Source organism: Pecten maximus, chromosome 11, assembly GCF_902652985.1.
Source record: "Pecten maximus chromosome 11, xPecMax1.1, whole genome shotgun sequence".
Classification (NCBI taxonomy): Eukaryota; Metazoa; Mollusca; class Bivalvia; order Pectinida; family Pectinidae; genus Pecten; species Pecten maximus.
This window is the reverse complement of record NC_047025.1, coordinates 14,742,027-14,754,589: the sequence shown is the minus strand read 5'-3', so window position 1 is coordinate 14,754,589 and position 12,563 is coordinate 14,742,027. Positions and strand designations below refer to the sequence as shown.

The following is a 12,563-nucleotide window of genomic DNA, read 5'->3' as shown; positions in this document are numbered from 1 at the left end:
TTATATGGGTCACCAAAGATCATAGGTCAAAATGTTCATCAAGGTCGATCAATATCGTTTTCATGCTATGTGAATATTATATAGCAGTGATAAGTTATACCAAAGTTTATTAAATGGGTTACCGAAGGTAAAAAGGTCAAATTGTGTTTCAATGTTGATCAATATCATATACATTTCATATGTATAACCTATTACAGATTTAATATATACCAAATGTCATTATATGGCTCACAATAAGTCACAGGTAAAATTGTTAATCAATGTCGATCAATATCGTGTACATGTTAAATGAATATCTTATAACAGTGATGAGTTATAGCAAAAGTCATTATATGGGTCACCAAGGGTCAAAGGTCAAATTATTAATCAAGTTCGATCAATATCGTATACATCCCATATGCATATTATATATCAGTTTGAATATACATGTATACCAAAGGTCATTATATGGGTCACCAAAGGTCACAGGTCAAATTATTAATTAATGTGGACCAATGTCGTATACATTTCATATGCATATCTTAAAACGGTGAAGAGTTATACGAAAGGTCATTATCTGGGTCACCAAAGGTCAAAGGTCAAATTATTAATCAATGTCGATCAATATCGTATACTTTCACTATGCATATCATAATTTAGTTTGAATATATATATACCAAAGGTCACTATATTGGTCACCAAAGGTCACAGATCAAATTCTTAATTAATGTGGATCAATTTCGTATACATTTCATATGCATATCTTATAACGGTGATAAGTTATACGAAAGGTCATTATCTGGGTCACCAAAGGTCAAAGGTTAAATTGTTTATCAATTTCGATCAATATCGTGTACATGCCGTATGAGTATCTAATAACAGTGATAAGTTTTACCAAAGCTCATTATATGGGCCACCAAAGGTCACAGGTCAAATTATTAATTAATGTCGATCAATGTCGTATACATTTTATATGCATATCTAAAACAGTGTAAAGTTATACGAAAGGTCATTATCAGGTTCAATTAAGGTCACGGGTCAAATTATCAATCAATGTCGATAAATGTATACATGTTTAGGGACATCTTATTTAAAGTGATGCTAATGGTCATTATCTTGGTCACCAGATGTCACGAGTTAAAGTTTCAATCAATGTACATAAGTATTATATATATTTTATATACACTTCTCATAACAGCCTAATGTGATATCAAAGGTCACCTAAGGTCACGGGCCATTTTATTTTACCATTGTTCTTCAATATGGTTTATACATTGTAGCATGTAAGCATATCTTATCGCAACGTCTATGACAATATAAACTGGTACTGAGATCCAATACTTGTATGTGGTTCAATATTCAACGGGGTCCATTTTCAACGGGTATGTAAAGAAAATTTAATATTTGGTTCCGTTTTCCACGGCATCCCGGTTCCATTTTCAACGTTGAAAGGTTCCATTTTCCACGGGGGTCCATTTTTAACGTTACACCGGTCGTATTTCAGTATTTGTAAGGAAGTAATGTCTTGGCTGTCAACATGTGACCTCCAACACTTAAGCGGATATTCATTCACCAAATAAGTGTGTTATATTTTTGGTTTCAACACACTTCGGAAAGTCTTTCGGACTAGGTGAGCTTAGAATAAATTGACGAAAATACAGTTGTGTCTATATCTGTACTAATTAAAGAGTTAATGAACGAAGCTATGACGAGTACTTTATACATGCATGATATATATCCAAACTGCCGCGGACATAAACACGGCGAGGTTTCAAGTATTATGATTTCTTGTTGTTTATCCAGGAAGTAAGAGAAACAATGAATCATGAAAAAATGAACCACGACAAAACAAAAACAAAACAAAAAAATAAAAAAAATAAATGAATAAATTAAAAAAACAACAACGAAATTTAAAGACCAATGATTTTGTGATAGATCCTGGTTAGTGCCCCTTTAAACTCGGGTCACAGGGCTATTACTCTGTATTATACACGTACATACCTGGGTATTAAGTAAGAATTCCCAAATTAATGTTGAACCCCTTGGCAAAATCTTGGTTCCGCCTCTGAATATTCCAGCTTATTGATTAATTCTTATCATTGTAAATGATGTAAAAAAATAAATAAAAAATCTTCATATTAAAGAAATTCAGTCACTTGGGTGTTGATCTCCTGTTTTTTAATACCGACGTCTTTCTTAGATATGAAATACTCTTCGGTTGATTTGACACAAACTGATTACGTACGTAACAAGGCTATGTAATAATACGTAATAAACATCAACGTGTCAATTACAGATAGGGCTATATGTACTAGGAAGTGGACCTGAAAATTTGCTCGATCATTCACTTAACCACGTGACAGCTTAGTTACCCCGGGGGTAGCTGCCATTTTCTTCATTTAGTGATCGGGCTATCCGTGTGTTGACTGCATTTGGATTATGTAGGAATCTTGGTAAGTTCAATTTTCTACGTGATCATATTTGTTTACCTTTAAAAGTTATAATATAAAGGTAGATCATTCTTTTTGTAAACACGAATTGTAATGGATATATACAAAATATATACATGATTATTTTGGGTCTGAACATGAACAAATTGTATGCAATACATGTACACATCTTGTAGGCTATACATTATTTGATATATATACATGTAATGGCGAGTTATTGACGAAAGGGGATCTTTGCTGAATGCATTATAATATTTCCATAAGTTGTACACTATGTGCATCTTTCGACATCAAAATACGCGATTCGGACATACATGTTTATATATAATATATATTGGACAAGGATCTCATTTGACCTTTAGCACAAAAAATAACTTGAGCAAGGCTATCTGATCAAATCATGTCTACCGCCAATAAAACAAAATCAAAATTATAAGATATTAATTAAGATGCCTAACTGGTCGATTTGATTTATTTATTTTGTTTTGAAAATTGCATTTACGGTTCTTGATTGTCGAAACGTTAATCCTTCCCGATACAATACAAATTCATTCTAAAATCTACCGAATTGTGTGGGGAATGATTTGTATAGTCTAGCCTATTGGATTTTGATGCTGAATTTATTTTGTTTAACAGGCTAGCCACTACCATGTTGTACATTCTGTACTTATAAGAAATGAATATGGTATAATGATTGGCCTTTGCCAACAACTTGTATAAACTCTAAGAACCTTTAAAAAAGTACATGTATCTATCTTCCATGGTCGTTGCTATCCTTTGCTTTTTTTTTTTATTAACTAGTGTATATATTGAGTAATAAACCTTAAATGAAAGAATTTGATCATAATAATCATCCGAGTTTGTTTATTTCGGTTCTCGTCGCCTGAATATTTGATCAACAAAACTTAGACACGATTGTATCCAACTTAATATGACCTGTATCGTGTGAATTTAGTATAATCACCTTCATTTGCATATGGTTACCCATGTGGCTACCCGTGTGGTTACCAGTGTGGTTACCCGTGTGGTTACCCGTGTGGTTACCCATGTGGTTACCCGTGTGGTTACCCGTGTGGTTACCCATGTGGTTACCAATGTGGTGGTTTCCCATGTGGTTATCTATGTAGTCACCCATGTGGTTACCCGTGTGGTTACCTATGTAGTTACCCATGTGGTTACCTATGTAGTTACCCATGTGGTTACCCGTGTGGTTACCCGTGTGGTTACCCGTGTGGTTACCTATGTAGTTACCCATGTGGTTACCCGTGTGGTTACCCATGTTGTTACCTATGTAGTTACCCATGTGGTTACCCGTGTGGTTACCCATGTGGTTACCCATGTAGTTACCCATGTGGTTACCCGTGTGGTTACCCATGTTGTTACCTATGTAGTTACCCATGTGGTTACCCGTGTGGTTACCCATGTGGTTACCCATGTGGTGGTTACCCATGTGGTTACCCATGTGGTGGTTACCCATGTGGTTACCCATGTGGTGGTTACCCATGTGGTTACCTATGTAGTTACCCATGTGGAAACTCTTTTTATTACTTTTCCAATGTCCAAATTATATGAATATTAGACGTGAAATGTTTGATAAGCTGTTACACCATCAGCCTGTACGCCTAAACTCATTATTGTGTGGAAATGAGGAATTATCTAAAGTTGACAATGAGTTTACCTTTAAAACAGTTCAAACTTTTATTAGGTCATCTGGCCCGAAGGGTCAGGATGACCTATAGCCATCGTGCTTCGTCCGTCGTCGTCCGTCGTCGTCCGCCGTGCGCCGTCCGTAAACTTTTCACATTTCAAACTTCTTCACAAGTTCCACCAGTGGGATTGAGCTGAAACTTGCCAGAAATCATCCTGAGATGGTCTTGACCAAGTGTTGTTATATTTTCCGGGTCGGTCCAAAATCCAAGATGGCCGCCATAGCAACACATTTTAAACTTCTTCTCAAGTTCCATCAGTGCTGTTGAACTGAAACTTGCCTAAAATGATCCTGATATGATCCCGACCAATTGTTGTTATTTCTTGGACCGAATAAAAAATCCAAGATGGCCGCCATAGCCGCAATCTTTAAAAACACATTTTAAATTTCTTCTCCAATTCCACTGGTGCCATTGAGCTGGAAATTGGTGAGGATGTTAAGAATGGGCAGCCAACAAAGTGTTGCTATTTTTCGGCCTCGTAAAAACTTTGACATGGCAGCCATGGCAGCCATTTTGTAACATGATTGCCAATCATGGTTTTCCTGAACAACACCTATTTTAAATTTCTTCTCAAATTCCACCTGTTGGATTCAACTCTACCTTACCAAAAAAATGATCCTGAGATGGTCCTTACCAAGCGTTGTTATTTATCGGGTCGGCCAGAAACACAAGATGGCCACCATGGCAGCCATCTTGAAAAATACATTTTAAACTTCTTCTCCAGTTCAGCTGGTGCCGTTGAGCTGGAAATTGTTGAGGATGTTAAGGAAGGAGGGCCAACTAAGTGTTGTTATTTTTCGGCCTCGGAAAACGTTGACATGTCAGCCACGATGGCCATTTTGTTACATGATTGTGCAATCATGGTTTTCCTGAATAACACCTATTTCAAACTTCTTCTCAAATTCCACCACTGTGATTCAGCTCCAACTTACCAGAAATTATCCTGAGATGGTCCTGACCAAGTGTTGTTATTTATTGGGTCGGTCAGAAATCCAAGATGGCCACCATGGCCAACATTGCCACTATATACTTGCTACAGAGAATACAATAGTATAAGGGTCTTTATTTCAGAGTCAGATGACCGTTAAGGCCCTTGGGCCTCTTGTTCAATTAAGTAACCATTTCTTAGCAAAATTATCATGTTAACAGGTACTTCTATATCAGTCTACAATTTGATGATATTAACAAATCAATTGGTTCATATAATATGTATATCATTTACAGTTTATAATAAATCTCTAAAACATGTCATATAAATAAGAAACCTATAAAGTTCAGGAGTGACCAGATGAAGGATTTAAGGAATGCCTTTTATGGACAATGGATAAGTGACGTGTATTGGATGTGTAGCTAGAACGTGCTTCGCATTAGTCTGAATTAAGTGTATTTAAAAATATATAGAAGATGTTTTGTTTATTACATTTTAAAGCAAAACATAACGGGTCAGCTTTTATTTTCCCCATTTTCATTTGTAAGCAGTGTTTTGATTGGTCACTTGTGAAAAATATTACTATTATGAAATAAATAGTTTTCTATATTTCACTGGTAAAAATGTAATAAATATTGTGTACTTCGTTTATGAACCTTAATTTGTAGTATATATCCTAATGTAGCAACATTCATCTCACTCTTATATCTCTAGATCTGTCTTTCGTGAAACATTCTTCTTTGCCTTTCTTTCTTGATAAATTATTATAAATATACTGTGTTGCTATCACAATCTTTGTAATATACATTTGTGGAGAGGGTTTTATAATGTGTTAAAACTCGTGCCAAATCCAATTGTCTTTAAATAATAAAATACTTTCAAATCAAATAAAAAAATGTATTGATGACGTCATATTATACACACACGACCTCCAATAAAATATTTGCTTTCTAGACACTTTGTGAGCCTGGTTCTAATGGAGATACAAGATGCTTGTAAAGATACAAGATGCTTGTAAAGGGACAGTTTTGTTTTTCTTGTTTTCCTTCGTAAATATAACATTCATTTTGCTTTCTCATCTTTGAGTTGTCACAAAAAAACGTCAGTTAAAAACTCAATCAGTTGGAGAGTGTCGGTAAGGTCAATATTTATCAAGTTTTTTGTACGCTAGTTTTTTGCGGTATATACATATATGTTTATACACGTTTTCTGTGTTGTCACCATGACATAGCTACGTTAAGGCGACATCGTAAAAATATGGCCATAACCAGCCACCATGATCAACAACACTCCATGCTATCCCCTGCGGACATCGATATGATTGACGGTTAATGTACGGTAGATGTGTGAAGTTGTTTACATATATCTAAAGCTTCGTCAAAATAAACATTTCCTTCATCTTTGATATACCAACAATGATACAGCAACCGGCTGTAAGGTTAAATTAGATTTATGGAATGAATTGAAACTACAAAATTTTGATTAGCGCTAAATATGAAATCGAAGTTACCCGGCTTCTTAATAAACTGATCATTTTGAAGTTATAAAAAAGCTTGCAAAATAGAAAAGGGAAAACAATTAAAATGGAAACCCATGACCTTGACTTAAAATTTGGTCGGCGGTGCAAAGTGTCCGTTATAACAAATGTCATTACAACGAGGGTTATTGTTGACATGTCTAGCACATACAAACACGAGGAATTGCGGTCAAGCGCATGCAACTGGTGCTCTAATTATGCTAAGATAAAACCGCCGAGTTCCCCATAAATTCCAATTTTCAACCAGTATGAATTTTGGTAATACTTACAACCCTTGTTTGACTCAGTTTGCGTTTCACACTTCCTTTATATTATTTCTAGGTCCTACAAGAAAATCATATGTACATATCCGCCCCTCATACATGCATTAGCAATGTCAATAAATACCACTGTGTTATACATCACTGTGGCATACATATGTAGATCAATGGAGACTTGGAAATAAATAAATGACAGGAAATGGTAGAAAACATAAATATATCAATCGATGAAGATCGATAATGCAGTTTTATGTTTGACCTAGTGCCTGGGTCAGTATTAATAGCGTAGCATGCAGATTCAACGGTCAGTTTTCCAACGAGTCACTATATCAAAATACACGGCAAGGGTCAGACTTTCTGCACGTGAGTTTCGATAATTTTACCTATATTTTTACACCCTGCATGTGACATTGGCCAAGCATTGCGAGGTATCTGAGAAGCTGGCTGAAGTTTTGGTAGTAGATTACTCTGTAATTGAAATTGTGGTAATCTGTGGTAACTGATTTTTGAACAGTTTTCCTCTTTATATTTTGACAGGTCTGAGAGGTCCAATGCGCTTTAGCTGGATTTTAACTCTCATTCTGCTGTGGGGGCACTGCTATGGTAAGTCGCTTCTTCCCCTCATACTGTTTTGCAAGTAAATATTTAAAATATGATACGAAAAGATTAAATTACAAGATAAAATATTGCACGATCATGTTATGTCTCTCTGAAATTAAATTTGTAAATATATCATCTTGTTGTAATGTTTATATATAATTGTATCGAGAAACGACATTATATAAGTTGTATAACTTGTGCCCAATCCCTTTGTAAAGTTAAGCTACAAATAAAGATATGTTTAAATCATTACCTTTGCATTTAAATACATGTCCATCTATATCACACGCTGTCATGGTATCTATTCATTTCACGAGTAAAACGAATAGCATGTCTAAAATATTGATTAATTATTAATTAATATACAAAATATTTTTCGATTTAAAAAAAAAATATTAGTGAAATATATTTTGCATATACATATCTGAAAGTTTAATCTGATATCAAGTAGGGAATTTTAGATTTAGATTTTTGTCGGTTCATCAAGGAAACATATCTAGTTTTAAAGAAATGTTAAGGATATTTTTATAAAAAAGTTATGCTTTTATTTCATTGAGATTATAATGGGGATTTAAAATCTCCATGCAGGAAATGTGAATATGCAAATAAATGTTACATTTTATTGGCTAACGGTTCATCTCCCTGATACTAGGCCTAGCACGTGTAACTACGTCATCGAGATCCTTTGCCTTGATTGGCTGACATTCCCCATCCAACCCTGTCTAATACGATTTGATAGGAATTGCCATGTACGCAGGCTAAAAGCCTCCATATCTTTGTAAATCACAATAACATCACATAATTTCTACATACTATTTCTGATAAAACACTTTTCCTATACAGTACCATCTTGTAAAATTAAGCTTGATTAGTATACAGTAACCGTACCTAATTTGACACACTAAAATTTAAGCGCAAAACCAAATTAAAAACAGATTAACGAAATAATGTATCAGTTCAAACAATATTTATTCATCAATCAAAATAATCAATACATATACAAATATTTTTATGGGATGGGAAAACAAGTTTAGAGCTTGCAAAGGCAAATATAAATCTTACACCTTACATCAATATGAAATGAAATAATAATATGTATAGGTTAAAAAATGTATTAGCGCGCTATCAATGGTTGCCATAGAAACCAATGTAGATAAACTACAATTAGCACAATGATTGTAGATAACCACTGGAATATATATTATATGCATGCACATGTAACTGTTAAATCTGGCAATTTTTCAAGATACAATGTTGGTCGAAACATGATTTTTGTGTATTTGGTTAATGATAGCATTAACTCCACAGGCGCATGCTCGTTTTATCTTGCCATTGTTTTTATTTATACATTATGATTTAAAATGATTGGATGTAGGAGCCGAAGCCCGGAGATCCAAGAGGAGCATTCGGGAGTTCGGCACCATGATCAAGCTGCTGACCGGAAGAAACGGACTTGACTTCAACGGATACGGAAACTACTGTGGGATGGGCGGACGCGGTATTCCTTTAGACCCCATAGACGAGTACGTAACATATACAGGATAGTGATGATGGATTTGTGTACCTGTGGTTTAAGTGTTCTGATAAATAACGTAATATAAACAAATCTGAAATTAGATAATCTTTAGTTTATGCTAGCCATACTTTGTGAGAAGACAGTGGGATAGTTTTGATACTCGCTAAACAGAGTTGTCGTTCCTTACATTATGTCACATTCGCGGAACTTCCCGCCACGTGATAAAAAAAAAGGTTTATTTTACTGTAGTTAGTGTTAATACTGACAGGAAATTGTTTCTGAATTTCTTATATATAATTTTCATGTTTGAAATGTTTATCTTTTTTGATTAATTCCTAAATACGAATCATATATACACAAACTGTGCTTTTCCTCCGCGCCATTCAGTGTGAGTAAATCGTTTTCCGGCGACAAATGTTTGAATTCTTTACAGTTAAGACTGAAATACCTGCCTTAAGCAAGGACTAGAAACGTGTACGGTTCTCTTAATGCATGTTATCATCTTGTATATGATACATGGATTTGTCTCAGCACTGATATTCGTTTTAATCTTCTAAAGAAGAGTTACTATCTTATAGAACACTGAACCAGTCTGCTTACATCAAAGAGTTACTTCCCCTTCAATTTGCATTCTGTATTTCTTATCACCTGATATCACTTTAAGGAGAAGACTGAGGAAGGCTATGCCTGATGTCCAAACATATTTACTTTTTTCTTATGGCAATAAAATTTGTTGAAATTGAATTGAAATTGAAATCTTCTAAAACCTTCAGACCTGGGCAAATGAGTATCTAAACAGTGCGTAGTACAAGATGTTCTACGAGTTTGGCATACGTAGGTTATCCATAATAATAACTTAATTTCAAGACTTTAATCAGAAAGAGTTTAAAAAACTTCATTAACTGGTTCATCATCACCATTCAGCATTTTGACACCCTGTCATAACTGAACGTTTACTAGTTTTAAGATTAGCGCCATCTCACCTCATAATCCAGTTACAGTTACATATATATCATGTAGTCAACTCTTTCAATTTTTCAAGGATAACTTTTAATGAATCTTATGATTCATAACAAAGGAATTAGAAATAGAAGACTTATAACACGAGTTAAAGGTTATGTGTAGATTAACTCCATAGATATTTCGACATTGTGCTTATTGTAGGCAAGACAATACTATATAGAATAGCCCCCGATATCATGTCATGATTAAGATAAAAAAAACAACAGTAATTTTATCATGATTTAAATAGACAACAATTATTTTGTTAATGCTTAAATAAAGTCGTGCTTCTGTGTAACCAACAAACATATTTTACTGAGGTATGTGTTACTGTGACACCGGTTCCTGTCGACATAGTAGACTAACCTCTTTCCCAATCTTCATGTCGGTACATTATGTATTTTCATGTAAATGTTGCATATCAGGACTTCAGCATTTATATCCATTAAAATATTATTAAGGAAGCCCGCGTAAAGCACGCGTTTTCATACGCTTCTCTGACGTCATTGCAGGTGCTGCATGCATCATGACCGTTGTTATGACCAGGTGAACATGCATGACTGTGTGATGGAGCCTTCGTTCGTGCGGATGAAGCCATATACAGCCCGTTATAGATGGTTTATGGAGAATGGCCAATTCGAGTGTGGTAAGTAACGTTTGTTTGATTTTTAATAATCCAATATCTTAGAATACACAAGTACGAGACCAAAATTAATCTTTATTTGTTCATATATATAATATATACACATTTGATAAGTATAACGAAGTCCACATTCAGGATGTTATGTTACACCATTTCATGATGTTATATTAACCTCTCAGGAAACGTAGGTTTTCAAAACAATATTGTTTACAATAGTGTTTTAACTGCTGCATCTAAATCGGACACTTTCGAGCCTTTCCGGCAAACTTTCCGAGAATTCCCGAAGTGTTCCGATTGATAAAATAACAACAAAGTACCTTACGGACTATATCAGTATTGTTCATTGTTTTGTTTTTATTTTCAGTGGATATGGACATATGTAAAAGACGATCGTGTATGTGTGATTCCATGGCGGCTCGGTGTTTTGCCAGGAATGTTGGTTTCTATGATGGCCGTAAAAGAACAATATTGGGGCGCATGTTCAGTTCGCTACTTGGGTAATCGAAGAAGCATCGGACATATGGCATGCGTGAACATTATAAAAAGAGAAGCATTAACTGAACATGGAGAAGACAGCACTATATCATACATATAATTGGCGGAAGTGGAAAATTGTATCGAGCATGAGCAGTGTTGAAAATACTTTGCGGTTTTTCCACTGTTTTTTTTTTTGCTTAAGCGACAATTCTATGCCGACACGGACATGCAAAATATAGACTGGAAAAAATTGTACGTTTATATTTCTGTTAAGAATGAACACTATCAATAATAAATTCTTGATACAGTTGAATTTCGTCATATTGGAAAAAACAAAAGAAATCTATAAAAGGGCGTTAGGACGTAATAAATCTTATATGTAATTATGAAAAAAACAAAAACAAAAAACAAACAAAACAAAACAAAAACAAAACAAACAAGTATTACATATTCCTAGTATATTTCAAAACAATTGTGACAGTGAATGAGTAATCATTTCAAGTGTTATATTTTTTGTCCATTTTTCTGGTAGTATTGAATATTACTTTATGAATTATGAAAAAATGTGATCTGTTGCATGAAGGTGTTTCATTCCGACAAAAGACTAATAAGAAATGATTAAAAAGAAGAATATGCTGTTGTTGTATATTTTATATACAGTACATGTAATACTAAAAGTTACACACTTAACATTGTTAGGGCTTACCACCTTCCACAAGTTTGAGCTTCTCTTTTTATCTTTAGATATAAATGAATAAACTATTTATTTATCCTAGATGTGCTCTATCTATATTTGGTATATAAGTTTTAGTCTGATAGGCGATCATTATTAGAAGGTTGCTATTATTTTTCTCGTTGTGTTGATTAGTCATAATTCTATTCCGTGGGTGCCGGTATATGCTGTCTATGGTGAAGGACCTGCTAGCTGTAGTCATATTCTACTACGGTGCTTGTTGGGCGATTATAATCAGACTTTAATGTCGTTTCAATCTAACATAAAGGTCTTACACAATTACATGTACAGATACCAGACACCGCGTGGTAGTATAACAGGCTCCACACTTACTCTTCAGAATCTTATGTGCAGAGAAAGGGCAATATACACACGTAATTGTAATCGGTTCTATTTGAATTACATATACACAAGACACTAATCTGCTGTCTGTATCTCGAAGGTAATAAAGCTGATGTATATCACCTTTGATTAATAAAAAAGCGTCACACCTGAACCATTGTCTGTTCCCTATCACCTTTGTGTTCCTGGTATTCACAAAGGAACTGCTTCCTCACTGTGGATCTCATATCCTGGTCATATCCATGTGGTGTGACGTTCTCAAACTGAGATTCAGATTAGCGACAAGGAAACCACCCTAAAACTCTGATGGAGCATTTCGTTTATATAATACGAGGTAAAAACCTGATCGACATATCAAAGCATTGTTAATCAAATAGAACACCCTTT

At 34.6% G+C, this 12,563-nt stretch overlaps 2 protein-coding genes across 3 annotated transcripts; one reads left to right on the top strand and one right to left on the bottom strand.

The window, feature by feature from the left end:
* Positions 1 to 2,361: 2,361 nt before the first annotated feature.
* LOC117337751 (acidic phospholipase A2 Cc1-PLA2-like) lies at positions 2,362 to 12,330 on the top strand. Of its 2 annotated transcripts, none has more exons than XM_033898858.1 (5): positions 2,362 to 2,432; positions 7,401 to 7,466; positions 8,839 to 8,986; positions 10,494 to 10,627; positions 10,989 to 12,330. In XM_033898858.1, exons 2-5 carry the CDS (start codon positions 7,415 to 7,417, stop codon positions 11,123 to 11,125), a joined length of 471 nt encoding a protein of 156 aa, XP_033754749.1. In that variant the 5' UTR covers positions 2,362 to 2,432; positions 7,401 to 7,414; the 3' UTR covers positions 11,126 to 12,330. The 2 variants fall into 2 exon arrangements, with proteins under 2 accessions (XP_033754749.1, XP_033754748.1); XM_033898857.1 differs by lacking the exon at positions 2,362 to 2,432 and adding an exon at positions 7,133 to 7,226.
* On the bottom strand, positions 3,325 to 3,957 carry LOC117338459 (circumsporozoite protein-like). The gene has a single exon (XM_033899812.1). It carries the CDS (start codon positions 3,955 to 3,957, stop codon positions 3,325 to 3,327), a length of 633 nt encoding a protein of 210 aa, XP_033755703.1.
* Positions 12,331 to 12,563: the final 233 nt, after the last annotated feature.